General features: G+C 36.8%; 1 protein-coding gene across 2 annotated transcripts in view; it reads right to left on the reverse strand.

Moving 5' to 3' along the window:
- LOC125650731 (gephyrin-like) overlaps nucleotides 1-19860 on the reverse strand; it is a 71446-nt gene that overhangs the window by 41678 nt on the left and 9908 nt on the right. Inside the window, exons 5-8 of one of the 2 annotated variants that reach the window (XM_056166374.1) lie at nucleotides 18361-18427; nucleotides 9408-9530; nucleotides 4510-5845; nucleotides 2425-4256 (exon numbers count right to left, since the gene is read on the reverse strand). In XM_056166374.1, coding sequence (XP_056022349.1) covers nucleotides 3688-4256; nucleotides 4510-5845; nucleotides 9408-9530; nucleotides 18361-18427 — 2095 coding nt within the window. In that variant the 3' untranslated portion in view covers nucleotides 2425-3687. Of the gene's footprint in view, nucleotides 1-2424; nucleotides 4257-4509; nucleotides 5846-9407; nucleotides 9531-18360; nucleotides 18428-19860 lie in introns of those variants that run through there. The other variant, XM_056166375.1, reaches the window with a different exon arrangement.

Here is a 19860-nt window from a genome sequence, read left to right on the forward strand (position 1 = left end):
CCATCATTTGCGTAATGACAAGTTGAGGTTCAAGACATTCGTATGAAGAAACGTTTACCATCTGCCTGGTCTGCGACTCGACTGAACTTCTTCTTTTCTCAATTTCTTCTTACGAAAGAACGGGCTCAAAACTTAACTGTTCGTCAGGGCTCGAAATTAGCGAGAAATACTCGCGAATTGCGAGTAGATTTGAAAAATAGCGAGTAAAAATAGTGGACACTCGCAAATCTTAGCGAGTGGGGATTTACAAACCATGATCGTATCGTATCCGTTTTAAGCCGCGATGCGCCATTCGCTTTTCTTAAACTTGCACTCAAAATCATACAAACGCTTACATGAACGACTGATTTCAACAACCGTTTCTATCCGGATTTTCTTTTATGATTTTTAAAGAAACTCGGCGTCAAGCAAATGCTTTAGAGGTCGGACTTCGCATTATAATGAAAAATGTAGACCTGTTCACTTATAGGGGTGATTAAATTGACTTGGTAAAACATAGACTCCGATTTCTTGTTAGATGAATGAATAACAAAAAGCTCATACTTGGAATTCAAGTCTTCCGGTAGTTAATTTAATCAGAATTTTCTATCTACATTAATTCATTTTCATATTGAGGTCGGGTTGTAGTAACGGCACGAGTGCACTGCTCACCGTGTAGGCGATTACCCAAAACAAAAACAAAAAAAATCATGGGACTCGTGATCATGCTGCTTATAAACCACGAGTCTGGGATTCACTTTGAAAAATTACTCGTGACAATCCTGACGTGGCATGAAATTGGAAGACATTGGATCTATACCTGCGGTAAACAGGTTGTGAATATTAGAGGTGCGATGGTCAAGAGACCTAAACATTGCATCATATGACTTGCGTAAATTAGTGTTTTGTCCAAACGATGCCTGTTGACCCACTAGGCTCAGTAATGGTGGAGAAAATCATTGATTTAAAAAAAAAATATGAAAAAAGGGCACTGCTTCATTACTTTTATTTTAGCTTGTAGGTTTTCATTTTAGCCTGTGGATCTTTTACCCACAGGCTAAAATTAGCCTGTGGAAGAAAAAGTTAATTTCGACCCCTGGTTCGTGATATGTCATGTTTACAGTGCTATTGATGAAATAAACCGGAACAGACGGTGTGACGTCATAAATTATGTCAATGGACGCTCTCTTAGCGGCGGGTAATTTAAAATACATGATAGATTAATATTGATTTAATTGTTAAGCAAGGATTTTTGTTGTTAAAGACTGTCATTTACGATATCAGTAAGCGATACTTTATTCATAAAAGCAACAATGTGGTTAGGGTTGCCTTTCCCTTTAAGATAATTTCCGAAGGACCCGTAACCTTTTAAAAGTCCTGTCCAAAAGATACGTAACGATTCTAATGTCATATAAGACCCCATGAATACCACTAATGATGATGGGCGCTTGATGAAGGAACAATCTCTAACTACTCATAACACATGTACCTCAAACCTGACGTGTCTGATCATACACTGAGTTACTGTCACCGCTGTCTCATTAAATTATACATGCGTAAATGTATTTTAATTAGAATTTAAATAAAAATAACAAAATATGCGTTTTGGGAGGGGAAAATTGTCAATATGATGGGATTACTCTTCATACCAAGATTTTCAATAGCCTCACCAACATCTGATAATATAGTGAATTGAACTCGGGCCACCCTGAAGTATCAATCCTCCATCCCTAACAAACCACTATCAAAACTATGTACTGGATTCATTATATACGTTAAATGTTCTGATGGATATAGGATAACTTGTAAAGATTTTCTACATTCCATCAGTCCCCACCATCGGACCTAAACCCTAATTCACGTCATTTGTAGAAGACTCATATCCTAGTGGCCTACACTGTTCACAATTCCATACAAGTGATGTCCCTTTGAATATTGAGGAGGGAGGGGAGGAGCGTTGCAGTCATCGATTCAAAAGGAGTAGGAATACATGGAAAACGTACGATATATGATCGTTATAGAGTGCCAGGTACTAACTAGAGCAATGAATTAAGTACGATTTAAATATGATTGTACAGTATCACTGATATCATTTGTGACTTTTTCCGCATATCTAGACCCACTTTATAAAACACAGTACGTAATGGCGATATTTTTCACAATATAGGTGGTGCACTACGATTCACGAAATCACAATAAAGGGGTGCACTACGATTCGTGATGTCACAACTAGGAATACCAGTTTAACATTAATGTACACTAGACTTATGGGACAGTTTTTCTCTCTCTCTCCCTCTCTGTCGAATAATGTTGGGCTACAATGTAAAGGAATATGCAAAACCTCCCCTCGTTATATATATTTAACTGGCAAATTCGACATTCAAACCCAATAAATGGCAATGCATATTATATGTATTTACGAAATCCCTCAAAACACAACATTAACACGGTTAAACAGATTTTATTACAATGTACCTTAAGAAAAGCAGTCGATGCGGAGAATAAACGTATATCAAAATCTTTCAATACTGTAATAAACAAATTATAATAATCATAATAATAACCATGCAAAGCGAAATCCAGACTTTAGGTAGCTCCTCGCACCAAGACTTACTTTTCGTACACTACCTCACAAGATTTGTCTATCATCATAGCTCAGTGGATAAAGCATCGGGTCAAGGACCCGCAGATCCAAGTTCAAATCCGCCAGAATCTTTTATTGATACTTTAAAAAGAATTGTAAAACCATGGGGTTTTCCCTCAAATGAATGCATGTTTTCACCTTTTCGATATATGTACTTATTACACACAACATGTAGTATCATCATATCTTTCTTAAGTTAATTAAATCATTTCGCGCTGATTTGAAAAACTTTTTCAAGGTGCAGGGAGCCACTTTAAGTTAATGACAGACTAGAAGTTCTCATTCAATAGAGACCAAGATAAATGTAAATCAGTGCAATTGATATGTGGGCTGTGTTCAAGATCGTAACGACTAGCCCAGTGGCTAGGTATGGTGGCTGATTTGTGCCAATTTACAATTTGTTGTCTTTTTGGGTTTTTTGAGGTGAAAAGTAGCTAACATTATCATTTTGTCGTCTTTCCATTATTTCGAACCAAAAAGGTCACTAAATATCGTTTTGTTGTCTTTTTGCCTTGAAATAACAAAGAGACAACAAAGTGTAAAATGACACAAATCAACCACCATTACTAGCACCTACGCTATCCACTACGATCCTGAATTAACAGCACCTAGGCTAGCCACTACGATCCTGAATGCAGCAAAGACCTCCTTAGTACAGACATAAGATGGTCTAATTCTATTTACTTGAGACAATTTCTGTCTTTTAATAGATAAATCCAGAAAAAATTGTAGACAATGATCGGCGAGTAATAAACAATGTAAGTGCATCATGCATGGTAACAAGAAGGTACGTTAAAGATCATACAGCTACGGTCAAGAAGATCTCAAACATGGTTCACTGAATTCTACTGCAATCGGGAAATGCAACACTATGGACTGGACACTACAGTATGCTCATTTTCTTTGGTGATTTTGATTTCATTCTAAAGCTAAATTCAGTCTGTTGCATAAACACATGTATATGTATATAGAAATAACATATCCAAAAATAGACATACAAAGCGAAAAATATTTTGTAATGTTTCAATATGGCACAAAACATTTCCTAAGAGTAACGGTTAAAATCACAGTTCAAAGGTTGGAAGTATAGGAATTCTGACGTCATTTCCGGGTGATTCCGACATCCACTCCATTATTTTCTGGTTTGCCTCGGCGTCTGTGATTGGTTCAGGAAGTAGGACTAGACTCTGACTAGAATTTTTTGGAAAACCCGTTAGCAAATTATCATTCAAGTTGTAGAGGGATGCAGAAGTAACAAGATGTGCCCTCTTTTGAGTGGAATCAACGAGATTATCTTTGGTTTGTTGAATGCTTTTGTTTATATTTGGAATGGATATCTGGACGGTTTCGTTTTCTATATGTGGACTAGAACTTTCACTTTTGCTGTTTTTATACATTGGACTTTGTGGTTTGAATTGTGCGAGCACAGAGGGACTGACATAGAGAGTGTCTCCATACATCGGATCCTTGTTTCCCCTCTCCTGGGACTGAGGGGGAAGCCAGGTCGTTCCTTTGGGGACATGCAGTCCTGTGATCTGTACTCGCCATTTTGTCAGATCGCTCAGGTACAGTTTGAAGATTAACATAACTTTGCAGTTATGGCGGTCCTGCTTGTGTTGCATGCCTTGACACCCTAAGAAATAATGATAAAAAGAAAAACACCACTTAATTCAAACGAATTACATTGTCATTAAATTCCACTGTCGCATTTAAAACATAAAATATGTTGGGCTTTTTCCCTTCATTTTAAACTCACGTTTTTATTCATGTCCATACACTTTAACAAATACAGGTAACAGGTAAACATTTAACAACCATCTGTAAAATTATATTTGTCGCAATTGTACAAATCAGCTTACCAACCAATTTCCAAAGAGCATTTTTACCTGAGACACACTTGCCCCGCCCACCGCACTTCCGGATACAATTCCCGTGACCTGGACACCACATGTACCAGCTGACAGCGTACTCATCCCGCACTAACTTCCTTTCTATCTTGGACTTACGAGCTCGACCCTCCTCAGTATACTCAAAGTAGTCGTCCAAGCAGTTTCGACCCTGCCTCTGTTCCCCTCGCTTCCAGGATAATTTGACATTGTCCCCTACATTCTTTTGACGACACAGGGTCACGTAATTTTTCTTCATGGCTCGTTTTCCTTTGTTGAGGTATATGCCTTGTATCAATGGATGTTCCTTCAAAAAGTCGTGCACTTTCAAGCCCACCTCTACGAAGTTCACTTCACCGAACATTGACGACTTGTGTAGCTTAGCACCAAGAAATCCACATCTCTTGTCCATCCGTCTCCGCATCCTTCGCGCTTGTGCAACGCTCTTTTTAACAGCTCTATATGTAGGTGGGCTCATCAAATTAGCCTCCGTATCAAAATCGTACACATTTACGCCATCCGTCTGACTTTCCTGACTGTCGTGCGTAAAGTCATTATCACTATCATCAGCGTACGGTATCGTCGACTCACCGTCAGAGTGGTCTCTATAAGATGACGATATGTCAATGTCGTCTTCGGAATCGGAGTCATCGAATTCCATACGGATCTTCCCCATAGGTTCAAAACACGACTTAATGTCCTTTCCCATAATTCTCTGTGCAACGTCCCCATGGTCGATGAGAACCGGATTCTTGGGTATGGTAAATGAGGGCGGCACTGGTCTTTCTAACATGGCTACACTTGTGTCGTGCATGGCTACTTTTCCGCTCATCATATTGTTTGAGGGACTCTCCACTCGTATACTCTGCACACTTGGAGGTCCAGTGATTAGAAATTCGTCATTCGTTAAATCCGGTAATCCAATTAAATCGAGACTTTGCACTGAACCTACGGTTGACACAAGGCGTTCAGGTGGATCCGTCCGTGGATTATCCACTTCCTGTTCCAAATAAGATAGGTTTCTTCTTTGATCCGTGTTGTATATTTTGTCAATGTGGACGCTCTCTGTATCCATATTGTAAACATCACGGCTATTTTCGTCGGCGGGAGTGTACGAGTCGCGCCGTTTCGACAATTCATCCGTCAGCGTTTCCTGTCTGTCTAATCGTATACAAGATGTCGTGTTGGATATCGGCGAATACTGTATTCTTCTTTGAGGTCGAGATCGGTAAAATCGAGTTTTCGGAATTTTATGAAGAACGTTGTTGTCTATAGATTTTTCCACTTCCCGCCGACAGATACCGATTGTTTTGTTTTGCGTGGCTTTCTCCTTTACCTATTAGTAAATTTAAAACTCCACATTAATATTTCTGTTTCAACATCTAAATATCTAGAATTAAAATGACAACAAAGTGTTACCAAGGTTACAGTACTTTACACCTAAGGGCATTTCGCAATCAAGTGTTCAACGTTTTAATGAGAAGAAGGGGTGGGTTAACTGCTAGTGGTGTTATTATTTAACGATGAATCTCTTGGAGTTTTCTGTCATATATCTCTGTTAACAGAGTCCGGCAGACGCATTACGACAGTAATTTGATCTCAATCGAGAATTACATCCGTAGCATCAAATATACAAATCAAAGAACTCGCATAGAAACGATCACCATTTCTCTCCAGGTTTAACCTTTAACCCTTTATCGCTGAGATAATCGGCCCTGTTATACGGGTAACTGTTTATATACGGGTAACTGTTTATACGGGTAACTGTTTATACGGGTAACTGTTTACTGTTTATACGGGTAACTGTTTATACGGGTAACCTTTCATCGCTAAGTTTAACAACAGTTAAGCCAGAGACACGCTATACACCCCTAACAAAACGGTGGGTCATCGTTTGAAATATGTGCATGTGCGACCTCCCTCTCCCCCCAAACTATCAGATTAATACATGGACTATTGTAGTGCACACGGCATGTGCAAAATTAACGGACGAAAGGAGAACTAAATTTTGCTCCCACGATCAATTTTATACCTTTCACAAAAAGCCTGCATGTCCACATACACTTTATTTGCAAATCAATATATGGCTACATTTAAACAAGTTCTTTCACTGCCCTCATCCGACCAACGAGATCAATTTCCCTGACTCAGAAGTATATATGGTATAAATTTGCTGATACAGTCAAGCCACGTCATCTCAAACTCAATGGGGCTGAGAACAAAATATCTCAGGGTTCAAGATATTGAGATTAAAACAAAAAGAAATGAAGCTGGGAATTCTAACTTCAACATATTCATGGTATTCAAAATATCAATGTTTGAGATAGTGAAGATCAACTGTATTACCCGGGATCTTGTAGGTATCCCAGTGGTTTTTTCCATTGTTCTCTCTAATCAACCATGACTCTGATCATGAATTTGAACAAAACATCCTCAAGAAGGCTACAAATTATGCCTACTCGAATGACGAAATTGTAAAGTCAGGAGAGGGAAAACAACACATGCAGGGTGCCAAGCCACTTTTGGTCTAAAGAATATAGGATTATAGGAATTTTTTGGCAGTTTATAGGGCAAATATAGGGATTTTTACAGCAGATTTATAGGAATAAATTGAGTTTTTATTAAAGAATTTGTATAAAAGTTTATTGTAGCTGCATAAAAATCTAGCAAGCATAGTATCTTCCTGGGGAAGAAATAAATTCAAATAATATTAAACATAAACAAAGATGAAATCCTTTTAAATGTGGACAGTTTTCCATCCAATAGACAGTTCTTATACAATCATCATAGTTATTCTCTTCATAACAATCCAATTAAAAATCAATCTGGCATCAGCCCCTGCATTTTTGGGTTTTGTTTTTTTTTTATCATTTTTGAAAATAGGACTGTCGTTTTTGTTTTGGATATATAGGGCTTTATAGGGATTTTAATGACTTTTTGGGAAAATTAAGGAACCTTCAACTTTATAGGAAAATATAGGAATAAATAAAAACACCCTGGAGATGTGTCTAAAGACATGTCTTGAAATGTGTCTGAAGCACAAACAAAAGACCCATCTCCTGTCAGATGGTCTGTCATATCCATCAGTCAGGCCAAAGGTTTAAATTGCCTTCATTGTTTCCACAGTGAACATTTCTGTCAATTTTCCCAAATTAGTGGCAACAGTATCGACAAGAGGTACTGTGAGCAATGCTCACTAAGAATACCCCCCGCTTACCCCAATCTCCCAAAGGGTGTTGGTAATGGGTATAAACTACCTCTTTTCTGAGTGTAAAAAACAAATGGCATGACAAACCGATCCATATTGCTACTTCGATGTCCAGTGCGCGTGACCTTTGACCTTTTGACCCCAAAATCGATAGGGAACATCTTCATCCCATGGGTAGTCCATATGTATGATATGGTGACTGTAGGTGGAAAGGATAATGCTTTAGAGCCCGGAAACCATATTGCTACGTCGATGTCCAGTGCGCTTGACCTTTGATCTTTTGACCCCAAAATCAATAGGAAACATCTTCATCCCATGGGTAGTCCATATGTATGATATGGTGACTGTAGGTGGAAAGGATAATGCTTTAGAGCCCGGAAACCATATTGCTACTTCGATGTCCAGTGCGCGTGACCTTTGACCTTTTGACCCCAAAATCGATAGGGAACATCTTCATCCCATGGGTAGTCCATATGTATGATATGGTGACTGTAGGTGGAAAGGATAACGCTTTAGAGCCCGGAAACCATATTGCTACTTCGATGTCCAGTGTGCTTGACCTTTGACCTTTTGACCCCAAAATCGATAGGGAACATCTTCATCCCATGGGTAGTCCATATGTATGATATGGTGACGGTAGGTGGAAAGGATAATGCTTTAGAGTCCGGAAACCATTGCGTCTACAGACGGACGGACGGACAGACGGACAACCCGATTCCAGTATACCCCCCCCCCACAACTTGTTGTGGGGGGTATAAATAGAGACTGAGTCATCTGACATAATGCTTATACAGCTATGACCTTGAGCACCAGTCATAGGTCTGAATTTGTGACATCTGACATAATGCTTATACAGCTATGACCTTGAGCACCAGTCAGAGGTCTGAATTTGTCACATCTGACATAATGCTTATACAGCTATGACCTTGAGCACCAGTCAGAGGTCTGAATTTGTCACATCTGACATAATGTTTATACAGCTATGACCTTGAGCACCAGTCAGAGGTCTGAATTTGTCACACCTAACCTACCGCTGGTGACATCACAATATAGGTGATGTTTAAGACACCCCAATGCTCATTTTACTCATCAAAAGGCATCCAAGCTATTAATTCATCACTATTACCTTTAATTTGTGTACCATTTTGAATTTTCGATATATTTAGGGATGGGTATGTTGATTGTTCAGCATGAATTCTGTACATATCACAAAACCATTAACATACCTATTACCTAAGGACCAATCACGCAGAGTTGTTATAAATGGCCCAGTAGTTTCAGAGATTTCCTTAAATAATGAGAAGAAAACCAAATCACTGGTATTCATTGAGCTTCAATGTGATAACAACATCCCCGAGTCCAGGCAGCTAATAAAACCATCAAAGTATGGGAAGGGGTTATATGTCTTCCAGAATATCTGTCTACATTTATAGAACTAAACCAAAAACATGGATTTATTATTCTATCCACTTCTTCTCCAGACGCATTCACATTATATCAAGAATGTCATGTGCAATTCCTCAACCATGTCGGACAAGAAAGATATCGCAATTGCGAGTCCTTTCTCACAAAGCCAGTCAAATTTATATCACTGAATATTTTTTGTTAAATACACCAAATTTTCATCCTCTTTACCCAAATAAAGCATTTCAGCCCCCAGCCCCCATTCTCTACACAATACTTTACATACTGGGGTAGGAATCTCCACACCACGGGACTGGAGGTCAGTATGGGTAGTCTGAATTTCCTCTGTCTTGTCCTTCAGAAGTGAGACAGCATGGGGAATCCCCGGACTGACAAATCGCAGACACTCCTAAAATTAGAATTATCATGTGTTCAATTACCAGGTGCAACAGTATATAAAATATCAAATGACCATTGCTTTGAGCAAAAGTTGGTATCAGATAATCCACATTCTCATATACAAGAGTCTCATTCTATGTGTACCCTCCATCAGCAGAGAATAAATGTGGACTAAGACTCCGTGGAGACCGAGACTCACAAGAGACCGAGACTCACAAGAGACAGAGACTCACAAGAGACCGAGACTCACAAGAGACCAAGACTCCTAAGAGACCAAGACTCACAGGAGACCAAGACTCTGCTGAAACCGAGACTCACAAGAAACTGAGACTCAACAACAAAAACACTTCATTATAACCAAACTTCATCATACAGAAAAACATGGTTATAGTGAATCTCCAGGATCAGCTTAAACAGTTCATTATAACCAAACTTCATTATACAGTAATACACAGTTATAGTGAACCTCCAGGATCAGCGGAAAACAGTTCATTATAACAAACATCATTATACAGTAAAACACAGTTATAGTGAACCTCCAGGGCCCGCGAATAACAGTTCATTATAACCAAACTTCATTATACAGTAAAACACGGTTATAGTGAACCTCCAGGGCCAGTAAAAAAAAAAACAGTTTGTTATAACTAAACTTTGTTAAATCAAATGAAATTTTCTATAATTTTTCTCTCATAGGGGAATAAATATGACTTCACAATAGGCATGACTTTGTTACGAGTGTGTTCATTATAAGCCTCTTATACTGTAATCAGTTCACACAATTTACACTTTCACCTGGATGATCTGACTTAACAAAATCAGTTCACATAGTATGACCTTTGTGACCTTAACACTGCCTGGCCTCAATATTGTTAGGTAGTACATAATAGAACACTGCCGGGTAGAATAAAATAAAACTAGTTCTAATTGTAACGGGGACCGTTACAGATGTTCCCCAAACCTCCCCCAATTAAAAAGTGATGTCCTTGTGAATCTATAGCAAAAAATCATTTTATTTTAACCTTTAATTACATGTAGTACGTTCAATATGGTCATTTCAGTACCAAAAAATGAAAGAAAGCGTTGCACGCGCATACACGCGCACGCGTGTATGATTCCGAAATTTTGTTGATGTCGTTCAACAGGCATGTGTATCATATACCCACAGTGTGAATTTCATAACGTTTCCACCAAATATAAGGAAGTTATAGCGATTTTAAAATCGTCCAATCAGAATTCAGCACACGTGCATGCACGTGCTGAGCAGTAATTCTAACCACAGCAATTTGTAAGGAGTACCAAGACACATCTAAACCATTAATATCAATACAATTTGACGAAAAACAAAAACGTTATCGTCCTTTAAAAATTGAACATTTAAAAAACGTTGCACGCGCATGCGCGTGTGCGTTAGCATTTTTTTGCTACACCAATATATAGATACACATATTGTCTACGTATGCTGTGAATATCATCTCATTCGCTTCATAGATAAGATAGTTACAAACATTTTAGTATTATCCAATCAAAATGAAGCGCACGTGCATGCGCGTGCAAATTGGTAATTTTGACCATGCAAATCAGTTAAGGGTCTCAATATCTACCTATGATATGAATTTCAAGCCATCTCAATGAACAACAAAAAAGTTAGACTGATTCCAGAGTTACTGTACAAATTTCGTAATGCGCGTGCACGCGCATGCGTGCGCGTGCTGACAAATTAACTATTATTTTTCATATGTACAAATGATATACTATCATCCTATTTAGGTTTTATATCGCTTCCTTCAATATTCTGATTTTCCATTTTTTGTACCAAAATTGGAATGCACGTGCGTGCGCGTGCATGCACGTGCAGACAAAATGACTATCACTATGCACATCTACAAACGCTATACTATCATCCTGGAAAGTTTCATATTGATCCCTTTTGTAGTTTCTGAGAACACTACCGGACAAAAAAGTACCGGAGAAAAAGAATAATAACTACATACTCATTACTAGTAATGAGTAGGTCTTCCGTTAGACCACTTCCAGTAAAGAGCTTTCTATTCCTACGAAAACCATTTAAATGTATCAGAAAATGTGCCTTAACAATGAATGAGAAATATATTATCGAATTTTTTACTCCTTTCTCGTAACTTCCGGTGACAACCGGAAGTACTATTGAGATGCGTTTTCCTATAAATGACATCGATTCTTTACTGTCTATATTCCCTGAAAATTTCACGTCTCTATCTGAAAGAGTTCTCAACAAAAACAAGTAGACTAAAGAAAGAAAAAGTAGCAAGTTACTACCGACCGGAAGTCAATTTTGAAAAACAAAATTAACAAAACTCTAGAAGATGATACTTTTATTAAGACATGTGAAAATCATATGAAAGACTTCAAATATAAGCGAGATTTATGGGGACAAAGAGACGAAAAGTATAAAGATATTTTATCAAGAAACCGGAAGTAGTCGTTTTGACCACCGACAGACTCAATATTATTTTGACACTTTGAAAGAGAGTTGATAAACTAGTATAGGTTTCAATTTAAAAGAAAAAGTTTGAAATTTGCGATTCTTTCCATCACTTCCGGTGACGACAGGAAGTGACAGTTGACATGTTCAACCCCCTACTGCAGGCTTACAAACGGAGATTGATCATTCCTGAATATATGATGAACCTATATTTTACCTTTTCCAAGAAAAGTGCTGGACAGAATTCCTTTTGAGAAACAGAAAATCGGCCCTATTTTCCGACCGGAAGTGAATTTTGTAAAACAAAAATACCTATAGCAAGGTCATTTCATAAGACATTATTCCTGAAAATTTCAAGAAAATATATCCAGCCATCTCTCAGAAATCACTCGAAGAAATTGGAAAATCGACATTTTTTCAAATACTTCCGGTATAGACCGGAAGTGACGGACGAAAAAATTGAATGCATGTGTACAATGCACTAATGCTAGTTGATCAACTCTACAAGTTTCAAACGTCTATCAATATTCATTATTGAGAAACTGAAAAAACAAGGTTTGAATATGTCCACCCCATATCTCACAACCGGAAGTGAATTTTACAAAAATATTTAAATATAATCTAGACAATCATAGTGTCTAAAATATACGTAAAATTCAAATCATTAACTTGTTTTATGACCGAGATTTATGGCACTGAAAAATGAGAGAATGAATAGTCTTTCTTTGATATAACCGGAAGTTCGAGTTTCAACTTCCGGTGGGGTCAACATTTTTTGAAAATTACAACAAGACCTAGTAAACCGATATAGGTTTCAATTTGAAAGAAAAAAGTTTGAAATTTATGATTCATCAATCACTTCCGGTGACGACCAGAAGTGACGGCCAACATTCTTAAACCCCTACTGCACGCCTACAAAGTAAGATCTATTAACTCTGAAAATTTGGTGACTCTATCTTTTACCGTTTCTGAGAAAAACGCTGGACAACGAAAACAGCTCATAAGCCGTATTTGCCGACCGGAAGTAAATTTTACAAAAATATTTGACGTTACTTTAGACATTTATAGTGACTATAATATATGTAAAACTCAACTCATTAACTAGTTTCATGACCGAGATTTATGGCACTGAAAAATGAGATAATGAATAGTCTTTATTTGATATAACCGGAAGTTGAAGATTCAACTTCCGGTGGGGTCAACATTTTTTGAGAACTAGAACGAGATATAGTAAACCGATATAGGTTTCAATTTGAAAGAAAAAAGTTTGAAATTCATGATTCCTTTAATCACTTCCGGTGACGACCGGAAGTGACGGCCGACATTCTAAACCCCCTACTGCACGCCTACGAAATGAGATCTATTAACTCTGAAAATTTGGTGACTCTATCTTTTACCGTTTCTGAGAAAAACGCTGGACAAGATATCTTGTAAAAAGACGAAAATTGGACATATCTTGCGACCGGAAGTGAACTTTGAAAAAATGAAAAAAATGCCTCGAGGTACCATCGTTGTCTATAACCTGTGAAAGTTTCAGGAAAATCCATCCAACGGTCTAGGAGACGAAAGGGAAAAAAAAAATAATAATAATAATAATAACTAGACACGATCTCGTTGCGAGCAACGAGTAGGTCTTCCGTCCGATTTGTTGATGCACTCGGAGTTAAAAAAAAAAAAAAAAAAAAGACAAATGAGTCCCAATTTAGTTTCCGACTTTAAGACACTTTAGATATAATCAATTTTTCATATCATAAGCTTCTGAAGCAAAGTTGCGGTGAAATTCGTTTGAAATTCGACTCTCCAGGCGAGCCATAAGGCCCGCGGGCCTATTTCTTGATGTCATTTGTTAGCCCTCTATAGACTCAACAACTTTAGTTCTATATGTCTTTACAAAATATTTACCTGTAAAAAGTTATTGAGATCGACCGATATTGACAAAAAATCGACTCTACAGGCGAGCCATTAGGACCATAGGCCTATTTCTTGATATCAATCGATAGATCTCGATAAACTGAACAACTTTTGTTCAATATGTCCTTACAAAATATTTACCAGTTACAAGTTTTTGAAATCGACTGATATCGACAAAAATCGACTCTACAGGCGAGCCATGAGGCCCACAGACCCATTTTTTGATATTGATCGATAGGTTATGACACATTGAACAACTTTTGTTCAATAATGCTTTTCAAAAAATATGTCGTTTTAAAGATATGAGGCGTCAAATATTTACGATTTTGGCCCTTAAAATCTCTAATTACGTAACATATGACCTACTTTTTGATTTGATAAGATCAAGCTCGTTGAGATGAACATTTCCGCTTCTACAACTTATTATAAAATATTAATAGTTTCTGAGATATTCTCAAAAACATTTGGACCCTTCTGAACCCCTAATTTAAAGGGCCAGCCCGTTTTGCTTGATATCGTAAGAAAGGCCTTGTCATTTGAAACATTTTTTGCTCAACAAGTATTTAGAAATTCTTTACCGTTCTCGAGTTATCTCTACAAGAAATATTTAGGGGCCAAACTGTAGCTCCCTAACGGGGCCACATAGGGAAAAAACGAAATGTACATATTGTTTAGATTATCATTCTGAACAACTTTTGTTCAATAATGCTTTTCAAAATATTTGTCGTTTTCAAGATATGAGGCGTCAATTATTTATGATTTTGGCCCTTAAAATCCCTTATTACGTAACATATGACCTAAATTTTTATAGGAATAGATTTGGATTGTTGAGATGAACATTTTTTGTTCTTTGACTTATACCAAAATATTAACGATTTTTGAGATATTTGATCTAGACTTTGAGCCCTTCTAGATCCCTAATTTAAGGGGCTAGCCCCTAAATCTTGATATTTTCAAAAAGATCTCGTAAATGTGCACAACTTTTGTTCTACATGTCTTAACAAAATATTTGCAAGAAAAAAGATATTGGAGATCAAAGGTCAAAAAACATATGACCTACTTTTTGATTTGATAAGAACAAGCTCGTTTAGATGAACATTTCCGCTTCAATGACTTATTACAAAATATTAATAGTTTCTGAGATATTCTCATAAACCTTTGGACCCTTCTGGGCCCCTAATTTAAAGGGTCAGCCCCTTTTGCTTGATATCGTAAGAAAGGTCATGACATTTCAAACATTTTTTGTTCAACAAGTATTTAGAAATTCTTTACCGTTCTCGAGTTATTTCTAGAAGTAATTTTTAGGGGCCAAACTGTAGCTCCCTAACGGGGCCACATAGGGTAAAAACGAAATATGCATATTGTTCAGATCATCATTCTGAACAACTTTTGTTCTTTATTGCTTTTCAAAATATTAGTCGTTTTCGAGATACAAGGGGTAAAAAATTTATGGTTTTGGCCCTTAAAATCCCTTATTACGTAACATATGACCTAAATTTTTATATGAATAGATTTGGATTGTTGAGATGAACATTTTTTGTTCTTTGACTTATACCAAAATATTAACGATTTTTGAGATATTTGATCTAGACTTTGAGCCCTTCTAGATCCCAAAATTTATGGGGCTAGCCCCTAAATCTTGATATTTTCAAAAAGATCTCGTAAATGTGCACAACTTTTGTTCTACATGTCTTAACAAAATATTTGCAAGAAAAAAGATATTGGAGATCAAAGGTCAAAAATCGCCGAAATCGGCAAACAATTTTGGCATCCATTTTTTCAGGTCCAGGCGAGCGCTTAGGCAAATCGCCTCCGGTAAAATCGAATCCCCCACAAATCTTCTAAAATGTTTACTCTATCTTGTGTAGAAATTTCAAGACTCTAGCTTCAAAACTAACGGAGGAGATGTGTGGACAACAAGACCCTTCAAAAAGTCACTAAAAGAGAGATAACTCCTGACCGGAAGTGACGTCAAGCACGAAATTTTGCAAGCAAAGTCTCGTCACCAAAAGACATCTTTCCTGAAAATTTCGTGAAAATCGATCGAGAAATGGCTGAGAAAAACGCGTGTACTACCAAGGAAAATAATAATAATAATAATGAAGAAGAAGAACGCGAACAATAATAGTAAGGTCTTCCGCAGGAGACGGAAGACCTTAATAATAATAATGAAGAAGAAGAACGCGAACAATAATAGTAAGGTCTTCCGCAGGAGACGGAAGACCTTAATAATAACTAGACACTCATTACTAGTAATGAGTAGGTCTTCCGTTAGACCACTTCCGGTAAAGAACTTTCTGTTCCTACAAAAACCATTTAAATATATCAGAAAATGTGTCTTAACAATGAATGAGAAATGTATTATCGAATTTTTTACTCCTTTCTCGTAACTTCCGGTGACGACCGGAAGTACTATTCAGATGCGTTTTCCTATAAATGACAGCGACTCTTTACTGTCTATATTCCCTGAAAATTTCACGTCTCTATCTGAAAGAGTTCTCAAAAAAAGAAGTAAACCTAAGAAAGAAAAAGTAGTAGGTTACTACCGACCGGAAGTCAATTTTGAAAAACAAAATTATCAAAACTTTGGAAGTTTATACTTTTATTAAGACATGTGAAAATCATATGAAAGACTTCAAATATAAGCGAGATTTATGGGGACAAAGAGACGAAAATTAAAAAGGTATTTTATCAAGAAACCGGAAGTAGTCGTTTTGACTACCGACAGAGTCAATATTCTTTTGACACTTTGAAAGAGACTTAATAAACTAGTATAGGTTTCAATTTAAAGGAAAAAGTTTGAAATTTGCGATTCTTTCCATCACTTCCGGTGACGACAGGAAGTGACGGTCGACATGTTCAACCCACTACTGCATGCCTACAAACGGAGATTGATCATCCCTGAATGTTTGATGAACCTATATTTTACTTTTTCCAAGAAAAATGCTGGACAAAATTCCTTTTGAGAAACAAAAAATCGGCCATATTTTCCGACCGGAAGTGAATTTTGTAAAAACAAAAAGAATTATAGCAAGGTCATTTCATAAGACATTATTCCTGAAAATTTCAGCCATCTCTGAGAAATCACTCGAAGAAATCGGAAAATCGACAATTATTCAAATACTTCCGGTATAGACCGGAAGTGACGGACAAAAAAATTGAATGTATGTGTACAATGGACTAATGTTAGTTGATCAACTCTACAAGTTTCAAGCGTCTATCTATATTCATTATTGAGAAACTGAAAAAACAAGGTTTGAATATGTCCACCCTATATCTCACGACCGGAAGTGAATTTTTTCAAAAATATTTAAATTTACTCTAGACATTTATAGTGTCTATAACATATGTAAAATTCAAATCATTAACTTGTTTTATGACCGAGATTTATGGCACTTAAAAATGAGAGAATGAATAGGCTTTCTTTGATATAACCGGAAGTTGGAGTTTCAACTTCCGGTGGGGTCAACATTTTTTTGAGAATTAGAACCAGACCTAGTAAACCGATATAGTTTCAGTTTGAAAGAAAAAAGTTTGAAATATATGATTCATTTAATCACTTCCGGTGACGACCGGAAGTGACGGCCGACATATTTAACCCCCTACTGCACGCCTACAAAGTGAGATATATTAACTCTGAAAATTTGGTGACTCTATCTTTTACCGTTTCTGAGAAAAACGCTGGATAACGAAAACAGCTCATAAGCCGTATTTGCCGACCGGAAGTAAATTTTACAAAAATATTTGACGTTACTCTAGACATTTATAGTGACTATTATATATTTAAAACTCAAGTCATTAACTAGTTTCATGACCGAGATTTATGGCACTGAAAAATGAAAGAATGAATAGGCTTTCTTTGATAAAACCAGAAGTTGAAGATTCAACTTCCGGTGGGGTCAACATTTTTTGAGAATTAGAACGAGATATAGTAAACCGAATTAGGTTTCAATTTGAAAGAAAAAAGTTTGAAATTCATGATTCCTTTAATCACTTCCGGTGACGACCGGAAGTGACGGCCGACATTCTTAACCCCCTACTGCACGCCTACAAAGTGAGATCTATTAACTCTGAAAATTTGGTGACTCTATCTTTTACCGTTTCTGAGAAAAACGCTGGACAAAATATCTGTAAAAAGACGAAAATTGGACATATCTTGCGACCGGAAGTGAATTTTGAAAAAATGAAAAAAAAGGCCTCAAGGTACCATCGTTCTCTATAACCTGTGAAAGTTTCAGGAAAATCCATCCAACGGTCTCGGAGACGAAAGGGAAAAAAAAAATAATAATAAACAGTAGAATCACTATAAGGTCTTCCGTTGGTAACGGAAGACCTTAATAAACAGTAGAATCACTAGAAGGTCTTCCGTTGGAAACGGAAGACCTTAATAATAATAAGAAACAGAGTAAAAACAATATGTTCCCAAACTTTGTTTGGGGAACATAACAAAAGTGAAAGTAAACCTCACCTCCGATGCCTTGACACTACCAGGTAAATTAATGATGAGTGTCTTCCCTCTAACTCCACAAACCAGCCTGTAAAAAGAATTGTCATTGATTGTGATTAAGGAGTTTGTGGATGTAATCACAAATAAACCAATGTAATGGAGATCTGGAAATCTTCAGGTGACATTATTTTCATAAACAAGCATTCTGAAAGTATTGCATTAGCAATGCATGTCCCCCTACCGACACCCCATTAATTGATGTCTGTATTTAATATTCGAGGAAATGTACATTTCATGTTTGACCTTGAACTCACTGTGACACGATACATTAGTACCAAGTCACCATGTTTACCAGTGTCAAATTAATTTAATGTTTTGTTGTTCATCCAGTTGACACGTGTAGTGTTTATCAGGAATGAAATAGTAGTCTTAATAAGTGGTGGGGGGGGGGGGGGGATATTTAAATAATCGTGCAATTGGGACACAAAACAATATACTGATATAACATTCGTATCTGTATGATAAATACTTAATATAAAGGATCTCGAAATACTAATCACTATCCGATTTTGAATGCTCATGAATGCAGGAATGTGGTAAATTGAAAACTGTCGATGCATCAGACCAATGCTTACATAAAAATACATGATATTTTCATTGATATGTTTATTTCGTGATTATTGAGCTTGAAATGTCAAATTAATGTGAAAACTTATCCATCAAACATTACAAAATTTGAACTTGATCTGTAATTTGCCACTCTGAAACTAAACTGCAAGTTTCAAATGAATCCACGCAAGCAAGCAAATGGGAAAACGTCTGGAAAACCAATATGGGACAGATAGAGGGACATATGGAGAAGAAATCTATAGTCTCATTCAGTTTTACAAACCAGTAGGGAACTAATAAGAGGCTCATGGGTCACAATCAACAGACATACATACTGTTAGATATTCATATATTTGACACACTTATAGAATTTCTCTTCGTATTCCTATGTAGAACTTTATAAGCCCAACTGTGGACTCCATAGTAGTCCTGGGGTTCATGGTTTGAAGAAACTTTAATATATACTGCAGAATTACACTTGCATATCAATTTGACAAATTGTAGATTTTTTGATATTGAGAAAAATACATTTAAAGATTTTCCTATATATATTACCACAAAAAACTTCAGACCCCTATTGTGCCCCTAACCTGGGGCGCATTTTACAAAAGAACTTACAACCAACTTTACATACTGAAATTTTCTAGTTTATTGTAAGATCCTTCACTCCAAATGCAAGATATTTTTTTTAAAATGTTGAAAATTTAGCCTCAGAAAAGTTTTACTTCATTTACTGAAATTATAACTGTGCAATATAATTTAAGACTTGCGACCCTGTCGTAAGTTGTTTTGTAAAACAGGCCCCTGATCCCCAGATTTATGGGGTTTTGGATTATTTTTTTTAACTAAATGTACACAACATGACAATCTTGCATATACATTTTTTGATGTATTTCATGTGACTTTATACTC

The sequence above is a fragment of the Ostrea edulis genome, chromosome 5, assembly GCF_947568905.1.
Source record: "Ostrea edulis chromosome 5, xbOstEdul1.1, whole genome shotgun sequence".
Classification (NCBI taxonomy): domain Eukaryota; kingdom Metazoa; phylum Mollusca; class Bivalvia; order Ostreida; family Ostreidae; genus Ostrea; species Ostrea edulis.